Source organism: Lepus europaeus, chromosome 11, assembly GCF_033115175.1.
Source record: "Lepus europaeus isolate LE1 chromosome 11, mLepTim1.pri, whole genome shotgun sequence".
NCBI classification, from domain to species: Eukaryota; Metazoa; Chordata; class Mammalia; order Lagomorpha; family Leporidae; genus Lepus; species Lepus europaeus.
In genome coordinates this window covers 54,209,038-54,229,954 of record NC_084837.1, presented here as the reverse complement: position 1 = coordinate 54,229,954, position 20,917 = coordinate 54,209,038, and the positions used below count along the sequence as shown (strand labels likewise).

The window sequence follows — 20,917 nt, the reverse complement described above, 5'->3', positions numbered from 1 at the left end:
TCAGCTTTATTTGTAGCAGCCAAAACTACAAACAGCCCAGATGCGTGTCAACAAATGAGTGATTAAATAAATGGTTAAGTAAAAATAAATAAACATTGAAAGAGAAAAAAAAAAAAAACTCAGTTAATCTTGGTTGTTCCCGTATTTTACTGTTGCATCTTTCTTGTGATTTCATCAGGATTTCTAATGACAGTAACTGTTTACCTGGTAAAAGCAATCGATTTTTTAAACTAGGTTATGTAATGCTCTTTTTTTACTACTTGATATGCAAATATGATGAGGTTCTACAACAAATCATTTTTGTTTCAGATGTGGTCTTTACCATGCTATTGTAAAACGACAGCCCTGATGTACCTGAATCAGTGTGATCCATAATATCATCAGAGAGAACACTGAAATGTCTAGATGATTGTTTTTACTTCCAGATTAATGGAAGACTCTTCTACCTTATTGTTGGAAAGATTTATTTATTTGGAACTTTGTCCTCTAAAGGAGGGCAAAGAAAACAAAAAAATCTTGAATGTTATTCAACGTACAGGATAAATATCTTTAGTTTAGAATGCATACATTTTGGAGCTATGTGTAGCATGTGATTTTGGGTACAATAATTACAATTTCTGTGGCAAGTCTGTTGTAATTTCTAATGCTTAGCTTTTTTCTCTGTTGACAACAATATGTCTGTTTCACTGCTGTGCCTTCAGATGGTTCAAACGTAATAAATTAAAATGATTACATTTATAAAAAAACTTAAAATTACAATGTAAAGGAATGATATATTGGAATGGTTTGTACTTTGATGGACAAATCAGGATATATTATTGCATGTAGAGACAGATTATCATTTCCCAAAATGTGATTTCTGTTTGATAAAAAAATCATACACCTTATGTCCTTGGATGATGATAATGATGGCTATGATACTGATGATGGCAAGGTAATTATGTTTTTGCTGCTTATAACATTTCAGCTAAAAAACTGATCTGGAACTGACATACTGGATCTTTATTTTTCTTAATGCTTTCTTCATATCTTTATTCCTGAATGAGTAGATGAGTGGGTTTAAAAGTGGAGTAAAAATTGTATAAAATACAGAGAGGACCTTATCGATAGAGACACTGCTGAATGGCCATATGTAGATAAAGATGCAAGGTCCAAAGAACAGTACAACCACTGTAACATGAGCTGAAAGAGTAGACAAAGCCTTGGAAGACCCCTTAGAGGAGTGATGCTGGACAGTAATCAGGATGATGCTATAGGAGATGAACAGAAAAATGAAACAGAACAAGGAGAGTAGTCCACTGTCTGCAATGACTAAGAGCTCCAAGACGTAAGTGTCAGTGCAGGCAAGTTTGATCACCCGAGGCAGATCACAGAAAAAACTATCCACAACATTGGGACCACAGAATGGCAAAGTCACTGTGAAAACCATTTGACTCACGGTGTGCGCAAAGCCAGTGGTCCAGGAGAGAAGTGCAAGCCCGATGCAAACACGAGAACTCATAATATTTTTGTAGTGGAGGGGTTTGCATATGGCAATATATCTATCAATTGCCATGGCTACAAGCAACATCATCTCACTTCCACCTAAAAGGTGAAGGAAAAACATCTGTGTCATGCAGCCTTCATAGGAAATTGTCTTATATTCGCTGATTAAATTATAGATCATCTTAGGAGTGGCAAAAGAGGCCAGAGACATATCAATAAAGGAAAGGTTGGCCAGTAGGAAGTACATGGGAGAATGCAATTGAGGGTCCAGGTTCACTACGACGATAATGATGACGTTTCCTAACACAATCAATATGTAGATGAGAGAAAAAAATAAGAAAAAGAAAATCTGTAACTCATGAGACTCTGTGAGTCCCAGCAAAATAAACTCAGATACCATGGATTGATTTTGTCTTTCCATTTATTTGGCTGATAGTAGAAGTTACCTGAAATAAAATTGAAACAGATTAAATTCTGTGAGGAAAACAAATGTGAAATGAAATATGTATTCACTTAAGTCTGCTTCCTAAAGTCCACTCCATATACAAAAAGAATTAAAAGTATTAAATGATAAATACAAAATTTTTTCAATAGACGTAATTTCCCAGCAAAGATTATCAGCCATAAGCCAATATGTGAGACCAGCATTGAAGCTATCAACATAACTCAATTCTACAGTCATCTTGAGGAAGCTGAACATGAGAAAGGTGGAGAGAGGGTGTGGAAGCTCCCTGCCACCTTGGTGATCTTGAGGAACAGATTATTGGTTCTCCATAGACAAAGAAGAGGGCTCTTGCTTTGTAATACATTTCTACAGGGTTTGATGATCAAAGGACATAAAAGTGAATTAGGAGCCAAAAGGTTTTCAAATAGAATAAAAGGACCAAGAAAAAACAAAACTGATTAGATGGAGTATGGAACACTCACAATTTAGGAGTCAGTTCTGTAGCTGCTGTTTGAAGTCAAATAAACAGATGAAAAATGCAATGAATCTTTGATACACACAAATCTATAGTAGCTCTAAATCAGATACCCTCTTACTTTCATTTTATTTAAAGCAGAAGAAAGGACCAAATATTCAATTCTTCTCTCAGGGAGAAGAGTACATCATGTATAGTACATTATGTACTATATTATATATAATAATATATTATATATTATATATACATATATGTTTAATGTAAAATTCTTAAAAATCAGTAAGGATAATTTCAAGAACTCTATATTTGAGCAAAGTAAAATACAAGATGTTTAAATGAATATACAAATATATTTAAACAAATGAAAAATATTTTAATGTCAGTAAAAGAAAATACCTTGACATTCTGCATATCAAAGTATTTTAGTGACTTACTTTGGAGAGTAAAATAACATGTCTCATATTTTCTTATACCTCTTGATAACAAAAAATATCATGTAATAAATGTGCCTTACTATTGAAATTATAAAAAATAAAAAGGACATTTCATTTCATAAAGCAAAAGCATAAAAATATCTTAAATATGTTTTCTTCATACCTCTCAAGTCACTGAGATTATTTTGGACTTTTACCCACTTCTCCTACTTCCTTCTGTCTTCATTCCTATGTTCCAATTCTAATAACAAAGAAATCATTTTTATTTTGAAGTTGTATGAGACAATGTGAGAAATACGTCAATTAATGAGTCTGGAACACCTTGTATGATGTGAATTAATTCCCCTGGCAATTAAAAGGTCATGTACATGGCACGTTAGAATCTTTGAAAACTCTCATTAGTGTGTAGCTTTCCACAATCAGGAAGACACAAAAATAAGGTATTAAAGTCTAAACAGTATAGCCATGTTTCCTTGTATAGACAGGGTTATAAAATCCTAATGTCTATTTTAAAAGCAGACAACACTAAACTTTCAAAATTCCAAAGTAAGAAGAGTTTTGGAACACAATATTGAGACAACATTAATTGTATTATATTTTACCTTGTTACAGAAAATATCTTAGAAAACACTGATGGCCATGAATATGATTTAATCTGAATAAAGATCAAGGCTATCAATTTAATTGGAAATAACTATTTCCTAAGAGTCACATCCCTCTGATACTTGACATAACTACATTGTAATTTTCTTTTATAATTAGTTCCTCTTGGATTTGGGAGCTTTGCCAGTACTGCAATGTGCCAGAATAGTTCATGGTTAAAATAACAGAAATGTGCTATTCTTTTATTATTTAGTCTCTTCACAGCAAACAACAGCTAACCCACTTCCTGTTTTTCACATTTGTCCACATCTATGTCAACCCATGGCTGGCACAACCATTTTGTATAAGTATGTTGGGATTTCAGAGGAAAGCTTGGTCAACAATTTCCAAAATTATGTTGATACTGTTGTCTCTGGGTTGATTACTTACAAACTCTTAGCTTAGGCCCTTTGAAGAACATAGCACATCTGTCACGGGATTAATGGAATCACCTTCACTGTTCTAGTCCTATTTCCACAACAATGGGTGAGCATATTAGGTGTTTTCATTAGGCAGCATCTATGCCTACAGAGCTTTCCTTCTATGGGTAGAATTAATAGAATTAACAATACAATTTTTAACCTAATATTGAAAAGACACAAAATGGCCTTTAGGAAAACAGGTACAGTGTAAATAAGTGATAATATAAACATGCATTAACCTATCATTTATAGATAGGAAAAATTGTTCTATTTATTTTGTTATTGTTTGATTTATTTTCTTGCTTTGTAAAAAAAAACAAACTATTAAGCTTTTTATTATAATACCAAAATATACTTATTTGGCACTTATCACTTATATTGTATGGGGAGATATCTAAAGATTTCTTAGACTATGGTGTTACTGTATTTATCTATGCATGTATAAACAAATTTCACTCTTTTCAACATGGAAAGTTAAACTTTGAATTCACTTTCCAGCTCATCAAATAAAATTCCTTCTGAAAGACACTCAAGGATTCTGCAACATGCTCATCACTCAAAGCTTTCTTCAGGCTTCACTGCTCTAGACACAAACAAAATGACTTCTTTATCAAATATTACAGCCTTCATAGCAGAATTTTTTTGTCAAGGAATGTTACAGAAAGTGATATTTAATTTATTCCCACACTAATTATTTTAGGAGATGTAGCATATGTACAATAAATTGTTCAAGTGGTTTTGTGCAAACTATGTAAATATCCAAAATCTCAAGTGTACATTTAAATTTAGTTCTTTTGATGAGCATATGGTAGTACTGTCTCTAATTATAATTTGTATTTCCTGAGTTTTAATATTAATAAATGATTTATTTTTAAAAAAATTTATTATTTATTTGAAAGAGTTATAGTGGCTGGCACTGTGGCATAGCAGGTAAAGCCACCACCTGTAGTGCTGGCATTCATATGGGCACCAGTTTGAGTCCTAGCTGCTCCAGCTCTCAGCTGTGGCCTGGGGAAGCAGCAGAAGATGGCCCTGGAGGCCCCTGCACCCAGGTGGGACACCTGGAGGAGGCTCCTGTCTCCTGGTTTTTGATTGGCTCAGCTCAGACTGCTATGGCCATCTGGGGAATGAACCAGTGGATAGAAGGCCTCTCTCTCTCTCTCTCTCTCTCTCTCTCTCTCTCACTCTCGCTCTCTCTCTTACTCTCTACCCCTGCCTCTCTGTAACTCTGCCTTTCAAATAAATAAATAAATCTTAAAAAAAAAAAAAGAGTTACAGAGAAAGGGAGATGAGAGAGAGAGAAAGAGAGAGAGAGAGAGAGAGAATCTTCCATCGTTGGGTCACTCACCAAGTGTTTGCAATGGCCAGAGGTGGGCCAGGCAGAAGCCAGGAGCAGATGTGGTACAAACCCCAACACCTTTACATTTGGTTATTAATCACTTGAGTTTCTTTTTTGTTAAGTACCTCTTAAAATCTTGTGAACACTTGACAACTTAGGTAAAATAAACAAATTCCTCAGCAGCACAATTCACACTGCTAACAAAATAAGAAGAAAGGAAATGTGTATGTGTTGTATTTATTAAAGAAATTAAAAACATATTTTAAATTAGTTCATCAAAAAGTGTATTTACTAGCTAGCTTCATTGATAAATTTTTCTAAATGTTTGAGAATGAGATACTACAATTTTTTTCTCATAGAAATAAGTACTTCAAAATAGTTGTATTAGCCCAGAATAAACCTGATATTCAATCGTGCAAGGATATGAAACCTAATAAGAGATGAAAGAACACATGAACAGAGAACATCTTTAAAAGAAAATCTTAAAAAATCAAATATAGAAAATATATTATGACCAATTTGACTTACATTAACAGACTCAAGGGGAGCTAGCATTGTGGCATAATAGGTTAGGTCACTGCCACTCCACTTCCAGTCCAGCTCCCTGCTGATGCACCTGGGAAAGTGCTGAAGATGGCCCTGGTACTTGGGCCCCTGCACCCATGTGGGAGACACAGTTGAGGCTCCTGACTCCTGGATTTGGCCAGGCCCAGCCCTGGATGTTTTGGCCATTTGTGGAGTAAACCACATTTGTGGAATAAACCACATTTGTGGAGTGAACCACATGGAAGATTCTCTCTCTCCCTCTCTCTCTCTCTCCCTCCCTCTCTCCCTCTCCCTCTTCTCCCTCCCTCTCTCCCTCTCCCTCTCTCCCTCTCCCTCTCTCCCTCCTTCTCTTCCTCTCCCTTGCTCCCTACCCCATCCCTGTAATTTTTCCTTAAAAAAATAAAACTTTAAAATAAAAAAACTATAATAAATGGTAGCTATTTATACTCATCACAATCGATGTCCCTCCGACAGTCCATAAAATTAACCACTCACTTTAAAAAAATTGTTCAATAAAGCTATGCTTAGAAGGAAACTTACACAATTTTATTAAATGTAGAATTGAAAACCACAGCTTTTATTATATTTAGGATCAAAAAAACATTAGCACCAGGAGAAGAATGTTCACTATTATTTCTACTTCTATTCATATTTCACTAGAGATTCTGCCCAGCGTATAAACAGAAACAAAAAATAAAAGACAGAATATTGGAAAAAAAGAACAGAATTATATGCAGAAATTACGTGATTACCCAAAAGAAAATCTGAAAGAAATAAACCAATACACATTAAAATTGGTAAGTAGAATCAACACATTTTCTGAAATCAAGAGCAATAAGTTTAAGAGTAGCAATATGTAAAAGACACAGAAGATCTCTAAGCTAACAAGTACAAAACATTGCTGAATAAAATTAAAGAAAACGTACGAAACAATAGACTATATTATGTTAGTGGATTAGAAGGCATGTTATTATTCAGAAATGTTATATCCTTCCTACCATTTACATGTAGCAAAATTCCCTCAACAATACTGGCAAGATTTTGGGGGAAAACTGAGAAGGAGAATCTAAAATATATGTGAAAATTCAAAATACTTTAAGTTGTCACTACAGAAGAAGTAAGAAGAAGAAGAAGAGATGGAGAAGTAGCAGAAATGGGAAGTGGAAAACATCCATGAGTGAAAGAAAATGTAACATTAAACATTAGAAATTATGTTTATTTAAAAATTAAAGTCAAACTTATTGAAATATCTGGTAACACATTAAAATCTAAAATCAAACAAAAATGATTAATTTTAAATATTTTGTTAACTAATATTCTTCAGAAAGTATTTTCTTACTATACAATCAATAGTAAAATTATTAAGGCAGTCTTGTTTTACAGTAAATATTTATTCCCAGAGCCTTTTACTTAAGGAATACAAACTTCATACATTTCATAATTACCACTTTAGGAACATGGTGTTGCTTCCCACTGTACCCACCCTCCCACCCACACTGCCACACCTCTTCCTCCTCCTTCTTCTATTCCCATTCTTATTTTCTACTAATATCTATTTTCCAATAACTTTATGTACATATCATTAACTCTGTGTTAAGTAAAGAGCTTAACAAGTAGTGTGGGGGGAAAAAAACTTCCTCAACAGTGGAGACAAGGGCTGTTCAAAGTCATTGCTTCTCAAAGTGTCAATTTCACTTCCATAGATTACCTTGTAGGTGCTCTATTAGTTATTACAGGTTAGGGAGAGCATATGGTATTTGCCCTTTTGGGATGGGTTTATTTCATTAAGTCTGATGTTTTCCAATTTCATCCATTTGGTTGCAAATGACCAGATTTTAGGTTTTTTTCTTTTTTTTTTTATCACTGTGCAGTGTACTTTGTGTACATATACTATAATTTCTTTATAAAGTCTTCAGTTGATGGGCCATTTGGGTTGATTCCGTATCTTAGTTAATATGAATTGAGCTGCTATAAACATGGGGTCCAGATAAAAATTTCATATGTTGATTTCATTTCCCTTGGGTAAATTCCCAGGAGTATGATGGCTGGGTCATATGGCAGGTCTACATTCAGATTTCTGAGGTATCTCCAAACCGATTTCCATTGTGCTTTTAACAGTTTACATTAACACCAACAGTAGATTAGGGTACCTTTTCCCCCACATCCTCACCAGTATTTATTGTTTGTTGATTTCCATATGAAAGCCATTCTAACTGGGTTAAGGTGAAACCTCATTATGGTTTTGATTTGCATTTCCCTGATGGCTAATGATCCTGAGCATTTTTGTGTTTGTTGGCCATTTGGATTTCCTGTTTTGAAAAATACCTGTTTAAGTCCTTTATCCATTTCTTAACTGGGTTGTTTCTTTTGTTGTTGTTGAGTTTCTTTTTTTTTTAACTTTATTTAATGAACATAAATTTCCAAAGTACAGCTTATGGATTACAATAGCTTCCCCCCCCATAACTTCCCTCCCACCCACAACACTCCCCTCTCCCACACCCTCTCCTCTTCCATTCACATCAAGATTAATTTTCAATCATCTTTATATACAGAAGATCAATTTAGCATATTTTAAGTAAAGATTTCAACAGTTTGCACCCACACAGAAACACAAAGCATAAAATACTATTTGAGTACTAGTTATAGCATTAATTAAACACCTAAGAATAATTGTGTATTAACTACAGAGTTCAACCAATAGTTTTAAGTACTAAATACTAAAAGGGTAAAGTATTAAGCTCTTTTTTTTCTTGTTTTTTTGTTTGTTATATGGTTTTTTTTATTTAATAAATGTGAATTTACAAAGTGCAACTTTTGTATTGTTGTGGCTTCCCCCCCCAACCTCCCTCCCTCCCGTGGCCCTCCTCTCTCCCTCTCCCATCCTGCCCTTCATCGAGTTTCATTTTCAATTACCTTCATATACTGAAGATCAATTTAGTATATACTAAGCAAGGATTTCAACAGGCTGCACTCACACAACTGCACAAGGTATAGGGTATTGTTTGACTAGTAGTATTTTTAAGTTTCATAGTGAAACACATTAAGGACAGAGATCCTACGTGGGGAGTATGTACCCAGTGACTCCCGTTGTTGATTTAACAATTGGCACTCTTAATTATGACTTCAGCAATCACCCGAGACTCTTGCTATGAGCTATCTAGGTTATGGAAGCCCCTTGAGTTCACCAACTCTGAACTTGTTTAGTCAAGGCCGTATCGTATCACAGTGGAGGTTCCTTCCTCCCTTCAGAGAAAGGCGCCTCTCTCCTTGATGGCCTGTTCCTTCTGCTGGGGTCTTGTTCACCAGGATCTTTCATTTAAATTGTTTTTTTGCCACCGTGTCATGGCTTTCCATGCCTGTGAGACTCTCATGGACCTTTTAGCCAGATCCGAATGTCCCAAGGGTTGATTCTGAGGCAGGAGTGCTGTTTTGGGCATTTGCCATTCTGTGAGACTGCTGTGTGTCCTGCTTCCCCCGCAGGATCATTCTCTCCCTTTTAATTCTATCCTTCATTATTTGCTTACACTGGTCTTACTTGTGAAATCTCTTCGACACATACCCTAATTTTTTGATCGGTTGTGTATTTATACTTATCACTTTACCAAGTGCGCTGGCATTGAGTTTCTTGATCTCTTTATATATTCTGGTTATTAATCATTTATCAATTGCATAGTTTACAAATAACCACTCACATTCAACAGGTTTCCTCTTCACTTCCCTGACTATTTATTTTGCAGTGCAGAAGCTTCTCAATTTGGTAATCCCATTTGTCAATTTTGGCGTTGATTGTCTGTGCCTCTGGAGTCTTTTCCAAGAACTCTTTGCCTGTACCTGTGTCTTGCAGGGTTTCCCTAATGTTCTCTAATATTTTGATGGTATTGAGTCATAGATTCATGTCTTTAATCCATTTTTAATGGATTTTGGGGTGAGGTATATTGTAGAGGTCCTATTTCACACTTCTGCATGTAGAAATCCAGTTTCCTCAGCACCATTTGTTGAAGAGATTATCCTTGCTCCAGAGATTGGTTTTAGCTCCTTTGTCAAATATAAGTTGGTTGTAGGTGCATGGATTGATTTCTGGGAGTTCTATTCTATTCCAGTGGTCTGTCAATCTCTTTTTGTACCAATACCAGGCTATTTTAATTATAACTGCCCTGTAGTATGTCTTGAAATCCAGTATTGTGAAACCTCCAACTTTCTTTTTGTTGTATAAGATTGCTTTAGCTATTCTGAGTCTCCTGTGTTTCCACATGAATTTCAGTATCATTTTTTCTATATCTGAGAAGATGTCCTTGATATTTTGATTAGTATTGCATTGAATCTCTTGTCTTTGGTAGTATGGACATTTTGATGTATTTATTCTTCCAATCTATGAACATGGATGATTTTTCCACTTTTTGCTGCAAAGTTTTGTTAATTCTCATTGTTGAGATCGTTGACATCCTTGGTTAAATTTATTCCAAGACATTTGATATTTTTTGTAGCTAGTGTTAATGGGATTGATCTTATAAGTTCTTTTTCAACTATGGTATTGTCTATGTAAACAAAGGCTGTTGATATTTGTGTGTTGATTTTATATCCTGCCACTTCACCAAACTCTTCTATGAGTTTCAATAGACTCGGGGAATCTTTTCTGGATCCCCTAAAGATAGAATTATGTCATCTACAAATAGGGATAGTTTGACTTCCTCCTTCCCAGTTTTTATCCCTTTATTTTATTTTTCTTGTCTAATGGCCGAGCTAAAACTCCCAGGACTGTATTGAATAGCAGTTGTGAGAGTGGGCATCCTTATCTTTTCTGGATCTTCCAGCTTTCCCCCATTCAATAGGATGATGGCCATGGGTTTGTTATAAATTTCCTTGATTGTGTTGAGGATTGTTCCTTCTATACCCAATGTGCTTAGAGTTTTCATCATGAAAGGGTGTTGTCTTTTATCAAATGTTTTCTCTGCATCTATTGAGATAAACATATGGTTTCTGTTTTTCAGTTTGTTCATGTGGTGTATCACATTGATTGATTTGTGAATGTTGAATCAACCTTGCATACCAGGGATAAATCCTAGTTGGTCCAGGTGAATAATCTTTCTGATGTGTAGTTGGATTCAATTGGCTAGAATTTTGTTGAGGATTTATGCGCTTATATTCATCAGGGAAATTAGTGTGTAGTTTTGTTTCTCTGTTGTATCTTTCTCAGGTTTAGGAATTAAGGTGATGCTGGCTTCAAAGAAAGAACTTGGGAGGATTTTCTCCCTTTCAGTTGTTTTGAACAGCTTGAGAATAATTGGAGTTAGTTCTTCTTTAAATGTCTGGTAGAATGCAGCAGTGAATCCATCTGGCCCTGGGCTTTTCTTTGTTGGGAGGGACTTTATTACTGATTCAATTTCTGCCTTGGTTGTTGGTCTGTTTAGGTTTTCTATGTCTTCATGGCTCAATTTAGATAGACTGTGTGTATCCAGATATCTGTCCTTTCCTTCTAGGTTTCCCTGTTTATTGGCATACATCTCTTTGTAATAATTTTGTAATAATTTCTGGTGATTCTTTCTATTTCTGTGATTTCTGTTATTACATTTCCTTTTCCACCTCTAATTTTATTGATTTGAGTTTTATCACTTCTTTTTTTGTTTTGTTTTGTTTTGTTATTTGGGCCAGTGGTGTGTCAATTTTGTTTAGTTTTTCAACAAACCAGCTCTTTGTTTTGCTGTTCTTTTGTATTTTTTTGTTTTGATTTTGTTGATTTATTCTCTAATTTAAATTATTTTCTTTCTCCTACTAGTTTTGGATTTAGTTTGCTGATGTTTTTCTAGGTACTTGAGATGTGTTAATAGCTCATTTATTTGATGCCTTTCCAATTTCTTGATGTAGGCACCTATTGCTGTAAACTTTCCTCTTAACACTGCTTTTGCTATATCCCATAGTTTTGGTATGTTGTGTTGTCAACTTCATTTTTTTCCAGAAATTTTTTGCTTTTTCAGTGACCCACTGTTCATTCAGGAGCATGTTGCTCAGTCTATATGTGAATGCCTATGTTCTAGATATTCCTTAGTTGTTGATCTACAGCTTCATTGCATTGTATTCAGAGAAAATGCATGGTATTATTTGGAATTTTGGGGTTTGTTGAGACTTGTTTTATGGCCTGGCAGGTGGTCAATCCTACAGAAAGTTCCATGCACTGCTGAGAAGAATGTAGATTCTTCAAGTGTAGGGTGAAAAGTTCTGTAGATATCTGATAGATCCATTTGGTCTATAGTGTCAATTAAATCTGCTGTTTCCTTGCTGATTTTCTGTCTAATCTGTCCACTGCTGAAAGTGGGATATTGAAGTCCCCCATTACTATTGTATTGGAGTCTAAGTCTCCATTAGATCCATTAACATTCCTTTTAAATAGCCAGGTGACCTGTGGTTAGATGCATACACATTTACAATAGTCACATCTTCCTGATGAATTGATCTCTTAATCATTACTTTGTCTCTTTTACAGTTTTTGTTTAAATCTATTCTGTCTGAAATTAGGATGGCCACACCAGCTCTTTTTGGTTTTCTGCTAGCATGGAATATCTTTTTCCATCCTTTCACTTTCAGTCTGTGGGTACATTTGTTGATGAGATGTGTATTTTTAGGCAGCAAATATGCAAATAGATGGGTTTTGTGTTTTATTCCATTCAGCCAATCTGTGTCTTTTAACTAGAGTTGATCTCATTTACATTTAAGTAATAACTTAGTCCTGCCATTTTTCCATATTCAAAATATCTATGATTTAATAAAATATATTTGCAAAATTATTTTTATAAATCCATATTGTTAAAAAACATAAAGCTTTGGCATAATTGAATCAAATATCAGTGTAAACTGAATTTGAAATTTCCCATTTTATCATTCTACCCATATTTAGGTGCTCAAATATCTACTCATTGGCAGTGGTTATAGCATTGGCCAGGTCAGGTCTGAACCATTTGATTCTTTCCTGGTCAAGTCAAAAAAGACCCCATGTTTCTTGATGAGGATTCCAAAATGAAGGCCAGGTTACCTTTTGTAAATAAGTCACAGGAAGTCCTGAAGTCCCAAATACAGTACTACTGGTGGCAGAAGTTACAGGAAAATCTGCCTGATGGATTCTTTCAAGTACCCAAATTTAGAATTGCAGGGGTAGTTCACTGACTTTGATCTTATTCCGATAGGGTCATAGTCAAAGTGGAAGTTCTCTCCTCCCTTCAGAGAAAGGTACTTCCTTCTTTGATGGCCCCGTTCTTTCCACTGGGATCTCACTTGCAGAGATCTTTCATTTAGGTCTTCTTCTTCTTTTTTTTTTTTTTTTTTTTTTTTTTAATCCATGGTATCTTGGCTTTCCATGCCTACAATGCTCTCATGGGCTCTTCAGCCAGATCCGAATGCCTTAAGGGCTGATTCTGAAGCCAGAGTGTTGTTTAGGACATCTGCCATTCTATGAGTCTGCTGTGTATCCCATTTCCCATGTTGGATCTTTCTCTCCCTTTTTGATTCTATCAGTTAGTATTAGCAGACACTTGTCTTGTTTGTGTGATCCCTTTGACTCTTAGACCTATCAGAGTTCATCAATTGTGAACTGAAATTGATCACTTGGACTAGTGAGATGGCATTGGTACATGCCACCTTGATGGGATTGTATTGGGATCCCCTGGCACGTTTCTAACTCCACCATTTGGGGCAAGTCCGATTGAGCATGTCCCAAATTGTACATCTCCTCCCTCTCTTTTTCCACTTTTATATTTAACAGGGATCACTTTTCAGTTAAAATTTAAACACCTAAGAATAATTGTGTGTTAATTACAGAGTTCAACCACTAGTACTAGAACAACAACAACAACAAATACTAAAAAGGATAAAGTATTACATTGTACATCAATAGTCAGGACAAGAGCTGATCAGGTCATTGTTTCTTATAGTGTCCATTTCACTTAACAGGTTTCCCCTTTGGTGCTCAATTGTCACCGATCAGGGAAAACAAATGATATTTGTCTGTTTGGGACTGGCTTAATTCACTCAGCATGATGTTTTCCAGATTCCTCCATCTTGTTGCAAATGACCGGGTTTCGTTGTTTCTTACTGCTGTATAGTATTCTATGGAGTACATGTCCCATAAGTTCTTTATCCAGTCTACTGTTGATGGGCATTTGGGTTGGTTCCAGGTCTTAGCTATTGTAAATTGAGCTGCAATAAACATTAATGTGTAGATGGCTTTTTTGTTTGCCGATTTAGTTTCCTTTGGGTAAATTCCAAGTAGCAGGATGGCTGGGTTGTATGGTAGGGGTATATTCAGGTTTCTGAGGAATCTCCAGACTGACTTCCATAGTGGCTTTACCAGTTTGCATTCCCACCAACAGTGGGTTAGTGTCCCTTTTTCCCCACATCCTCTCCAGCATCTGTTGTTGGTAGATTTCTGAATGTGAGCCATTCTCACCGGGATGAGGTGAAACCTCATTGTGGTTTTGATTTGCATTTCTCTGATTGCTAGTGATCTTGAACATTTTTTCATGTGTCTGTTGGCCATTTCCATAGCCCTGGCAACTCATGACTAGAGCCTAGGGAGATTACTGACGCCATGAACAGGAGTGTCAAATTGTTAAGTCAGCAACAGGAGTCACTGTGTACTTACATCCCATGTGGGATCTGTCCTTAATGTGTTGTCTAATGTGCAGTGATGCTATAACTAGTACTGAAACAGTATTTTTACACTTTGTGTTTCTGTGTGGGTACAAACTGATGAGATCTTTACTAATTATATACTGAATCGATCTTCTGTATATAAAGATAATTGGAAATGAAAAAAAAAACCCTAGTATTAAATTGGAAATGGCATAGAAAATTAATTAATTTTTTTAAAAAAATATTATGTAGGATCTCTGTCTTTAATGTGCTGTACACTCTTATTTAATGCTATAACTAGTACTCCAACAGTATTTTTTTTTCACTTTGTGTTGCTATATGGGGGCAAACTGTTGAAATCTTTACTTAATATATACTAAACTGATCTTCTGTATATAAAGAGAATTGAAAATGAATCTTGATGTGATTGGAAGGGGAGAGGGAGCGGGAAAGGGGAGGGTTGCGGGTGGGAGAGAAGTTATGGGAGGGGGGAAGCCATTGTAACCCATAAGCTGTACTTTGGATATTTATATTCATTAAATAAAAGTTTAATTAAAAAAAAAGAATTGCAGGGGGAAATGGGCTCGTGCTTTCAGTAACATCTTTAGTTGGGTACAGTATCTTCAGCTAGTGGCTTTCCTATGTGGGCTAGTTTATTGACCCTATTAATGGGAAAGTAAAACCATTCTTAAGCTAGAGCATTCAGTTATGGAATCCCTTCTGGTAACTTAAAAGAAGAATAAAGAGAGATCATGTGGAAATTGGCAAAGAAGAACTGGTGTTGAACTAGAAGGAGATTGAAATTTTTTGGTCGGAGATGCTTTAGAAAGTCATAGAACCAGTTAAACTGGACCATGAAATAAAAAGTCATGAGAACATCTAAGCAACAAAATGATTGTTGTCTCACATCTACCAAAGGCACTATGCTGGACTGAACTGAACTGAATGTCCAGAAAGTGGTGATTGTGGACATACTTCTGTGAATCCAAGGGCCTGAATCAAGCCAGAAACTGGATTATTCGAGAGAACTTTCCAGAAACCCCAGTGGACTAATAATGGGTATTCAAAAGAACCCAGATGTACCCAGCTCTAGGAACTGCTTATCCTCTAATAGAAGGAACCACCAAGACAGAAGAGCATTCTCACCGGAAACTGAAACAAGCATTTGAAACACTTGTTACTTCAAAAGGTGTAGATGAAGGCAGGGAAGTCTAGCTATCTCACTGACTAAAGTTCTTTCTCAACTGGGTACAAAAGAGTGTATGGAGGAGACTCCACAGTAAAAGTATGATAGAACTGGAGGAGGAGATGGGGAAATGAAGTGAAATGATCTATCCAGCTTATAGATATGTCTCCTTATTTAATTGGCTCAGTTTTGCCAAAACGAATTCTAAGGCTAAACTTTGTATACAGTAAATATTAGGTTTATGTTTTCAATGTATTCAGACAATTTGCATGTTAGAACATTCAAGATCAGATAGTAGTTTTATATTGCTACTCTTACTGTATTTTGTAGTAAGTAAAGCAAATCAATTTCTGTAATGATGCAATGCCAGGTAAATGTTTCTTTGTTGTGACCCAGAGAATATAACAAGGCATTTTTAATAATTCCCATTGCTATTTGACAGCAGTTGGGTATTGTTAGGTCTCAAAATAACACTTCCTTTCTTTATTACCACCCTATCAATATGTATTGATCCTTATTTTAGAGAAAACATTTGTATTTGGTAGGAAATTAGGAGAAATACTGTTACATTGGGAAGGAGACGCTTTCCTGATTTTAATGTGTTGAGTCAAGTAATATTCTGAAATACATTATAGAGCTGATCAGTCATTGGGGAAGGCGTAAGGTACATTAAAACAAAATAAAACATTCTTGGATGTCCATAGTCATTTAGACACTGAATTCTGGAAAGCATTATCATCTAATTGTCATTCATGAATAATGTGTACTCATTTTGGGTTTGGCAATAAGAGATACATTACATAACTGGGTAGAGTATGCTTTGATTTCACATCACATAATTTTACTTTCCATCTAAAAACTAATTTCCATATGAAAACAACATCCTGGCAGTGTTATGACCAGTCAAAATCCAACAGTATTTCCAACTCGTGATACTGGTTATTCAAGTAGAAGTGACTTGCTGAACAAATCTGCATTTTTGTCCACAAGAATTTATATCTCCTTGTGCTTATAAGGCTATCAGACCTAGTATGTCAACTTATTCTATTGAGATTTTTTCAGTTAGTTAAAAAGACTGTTGACAAAACCGTAACTTTTGCCTAATCTAGCCTCAGTGATGAGGACCTTAAAAGTTTATGGAAAATATGGATTATGAAAAAATATGGATTTCAAAAATATTTTACATCAATATAAGCTATTGTAGTTCTCATATAAATGGTTTTATTTAAAAATTTCCTATATTAAAATTGTAAATAATTAGTAATTAAGTCAGTAAAATAAACCATATATTTTCAAGTACATGATATTTTGTTCTTCATAGAGTAAGCTATTAGGTGTTCAATTATAATTTGCATTTCTATATTCAATTTTGATGATTACAACCTCATGTATTTCAATTTAAACTTCTAACACTAGTCATATTTATTTTACGAGTGAATGTATTAAAATTTAAAAAATTGATTTTAAAATTCACATACCTTTATACCTAGACATTTAATAAAAAAAAGGAAGTCTAGTTTTTCATAGTAAAAGGAAAGTCCAGAACTTTGCTTCTACAGGAGGAAGGTATGCCAGCCAGATAAGCAAAATAATCCTTCTGAAGGCAAACGTTTTCTTTCCCTGTGTCTCTCCTCCACCACCCTGCCTTTTCCACACCCTCTGAGAATGTGTGTTAGTTTGTGTGTGTGTGTATAGATTTTATGATTAAAATTTTGAATATGAAAATAATCTTTAAAGGCAAAATGTAGTGAAAAGTGGAAAAATTCTTTGGCATACAATAAATCTATTCCATATTTATATATCCTCAGTTGCACCATTTGAAAATATAAAATAAAGAATAAAAATGTTCTTTTTAAATAAATGTTCTTTCACCTACTTTAGCAGCAACTCTATCAATGAGATACATAATGTGTATTTTTTAAAGATTTATTTATTTATTTGAAAGTCAGAGTTACACAGAGAGATAAGAGAGGCAGAAACAGAGAAAAAGAAAGAGGTCTTCCATCTGATGGTTCACTCCCCAATTGGCTGAAGTGGCTGGAACTGCACCTATCCAAAGCCAGGAGCCAGGAGCTTCTTCCTAGTCTCCCACAGGGTTGCAGGAGCCCAAGGACTTGGGCCATCTTCCACTGCCTTCCCAGGCCTTAGCAGAGAACTGAATCAGAAGTGGAGCAGCCGGGTCTCAAACCAGTGCCCATATAGGATGCCGGCGCTTCAGGCCAGGGCGTTAACCTGCTGCACCACAGCACTGGCCCCCATAATGTGTATTATGAGTAGTATAATGGTAATTGTTTTTATTCACAAAATTGATTTGGGAGAGAAGAATCATAACATTAAAAGAAAAAATAGGAGACCTAGAATTTGAATATCTCTAATTCTAGTATCTTTTGTTTCAGGATATTGATATATAGTACACCAGATAGAGTTGGAGAGTAATTAAATGGTAGAGTATGTGGAACACATTATGGATAAAATTTAGAATGTATTAAGTTATATAACTAAGGGAGGTGTTATTATATAAGGGGGGGGGAGGCTTGAGGTTACCTAGAGAACTTGGGCATGTGGTCAGAAGAATTTATATAGCTAAAAAGAAGGAAACAATTAGAGATAGGAAAAGACATAATTAAAAAGAGAAAATCATGGGTTTGCTCTTACTGAAATAGAAGTTGAGTTTTTAATACCAGAAAACAATACTATAATTTTAGAATGAGCTACTGATTTATTATGAAGGACTGGGAGAATTTTAGGAGATAATGTAATTACAAGTTTTCAAGAAGAAAATGTGATGCAAATAGAATTTTTATAAGCTATGTTAAATTCCAAAAAATAATCTGTAGGGAGAATTACATTAAACAGATAAGCAAAATTATATACTGTTTAAAAGTTGTTCGTTTTTATTAATCATATGAACACATTTTAATACATTAATTGAAAACTCAGTGAAAATAAGTTATGTGTAATATGAAAACCATAGTCTTTTTTTTAAAAAAAAAAGTTTATTTATTTGTTCTTACTTATTTCAAAGGTAGAGGGGGTGCAGATCTTCTGTTCACTTGTTCACATCCCAAATGCCTGCACCAGCCAGAGCTGGACTGAAGCCAGGAGCCAGGAACTCCACTGGGGTTTCCCACATGGATGACTGAGTTGTAAGTGTTTAAACTACCATCTGCTGCCTTCTAGTATATGCATTAGTTAGATGCTGGACCAGAAGGAGAAGTGGGACTTGAACCCAGGCACTCTGATAAGGAATGTGGGCATTCTCAGCAGTGGTTAACCTGGACTGCCTCATATTCCACCACAATACAGAGTCCTAATGAAAGGAGCTGAATTATAAACACATACTAATACACACATCACATCACATCATATCCAAACACATTGTAATAATATGGGCATTACATTTCTGGAAAGCTATCCAGGAAGCCATTACAATAAAAATGGTTTGTTAAGTTACCCTTCTGTAATGTATGGTGTGTTTTTTTCCTTATTAGTGTAAATAATCTCTATTTCTAAAAACGTAAACTAAAGGAAAATACACACTTTTATCTCATTTTTTAAATGACTATTTTTTCTCTTTTTAACAATGCATAAATATCCAACTTATTTCAAAATAAATATTTTCAAGTTCCTTATTTCTGTGAATTTTGGCTTCAAACTGGTTTTAGTCTAAATCCTGAACATGTATTATATCTCTTTCATTTCATATATATTTCTCTAATGGTTTTGTTGTACTGTATTCCAGATGCTAAAATCTGTGTTAACTACATTGCATATACATATATATATATATATATATATATATGAAAAGTATTTTATTTTCTTTTAGTTTCAAAACTTGAGTTTTGAAAAGAAGTATCAGTATGGATATTAGTCATAAAACTAAAAGGAGCTATACCTATCTAGACATGATAATGCATAACTGTAGTTGATACAATTAAATATTTTACATTAATCCAAGTTTTTCAGCATGAGAAGCTGTCACAAGGATTTGTTTATTTTGATCTAAGAAGAAAATACATCCCCAACTGGTTAAGTATTCCCATGGGATTATCTCAAAGCAACAGAGTATATAGCATATGGTCTCCCGTCTTTCAGTTTCTGTTGGCTGGGAGCATGAATTGCGGTAAACTGACAGGGACACAGGAAAGCAGATGTGAGGCTTTCCCTGCGCCTCACAAAAGGCATCTTGACATGAACTTCTCGTTTCTCTGGTAAGTAGTAATGGGACAAAAGGCTGACTAAAATTTATATGCTGAAGGAGTGTTGTGAAAAAATTGGATAATTTAAAATCATTAGAAATGAAAGTAATTCTAAAAAAAGTTGAACCAGTAACCACATTTTGCACAGACTAAAAACAAATTATGTCGTACATTTTGATGATTATACTAAACAAACTCTATTTAGCCAATGTAAACTGGTTTCCTCAATCTCTCTGTCATTTTGGAGAGTATGACAAAATTATCATGCAGAGTTATCATCTATTCTGCAATTAAAAGTAAGTGAATAAAAGGATTCAAGCTGAAAATGAAAATCTAATTACATTTGGCTGTGGTCTTTCAACTATACTTTGTACTCCTTGTCTAAAATTCCAGAGGAAACATTCAATGCAAATAAAGTAAAATGTTGTTGAGTAAATTAAGATTCATATGTAGATATATGGTATATATGCACACATATGTTTATCTCTTAAAAATTATGTAGTGATCACCACTAATATCAGGCTGAGCTGGGAGAGACTGATGAAAAATGCAGAAATGCAAAGAGAAGAAGAGCTAAATTACTCAGGATTTAATTCATGTTTCTTTGCCAATGTCTGATTCAATATGTACATCTTAGGAATCCTGACTGTGTTTTCTATACTTCATTTCCAGGTTAAGAACCCATTAAAAATCATATTATCCTATGACCATCAAATGTTTATAGCACAAAGAAGCATTAAAAAACATGTAGTTCAAACCTCTGATTTTACTGAAGAAAAGATTCAGCCCATAAAAGAACAGTTACTTGTCCCAGGATGCTCACTGCTTAGCTCAGTTAGTTATTGTATGGAGGCCTTCTAATTCCAAGTTCATAACCCATACATTTGTGATTTCATACATTTTTTTTGTCTTTCAGAAACACATATTCTGAATTCTACTAATCATTTAGTATACTTTGGAACATTAAGGAAATTATTGACCTACAAAATTCTGCAAAAATAAGTAGTGCTTGTAAGTTAAAATACCCTGAGTAGCAAAGGACAGCATGTGATCCTCTCCAGTAATCACAATTTGTTTGCTACTTATTCTCCCTCATTTTGATAATTATGGAATAAAGTTGGCAAC

The 20,917-nt window shown here is 34.8% G+C and overlaps 1 protein-coding gene across 1 annotated transcript; it reads right to left on the bottom strand.

Annotated features, from left to right (window-relative positions):
• Nucleotides 1-967: 967 nt before the first annotated feature.
• Nucleotides 968-1,906, bottom strand: LOC133769494 (olfactory receptor 4K13-like). Its single transcript, XM_062204705.1, has one exon. It carries the CDS (start codon nucleotides 1,904-1,906, stop codon nucleotides 968-970), a length of 939 nt encoding a protein of 312 aa, XP_062060689.1.
• Between the last annotated feature and the right edge of the window lie 19,011 nt (nucleotides 1,907-20,917).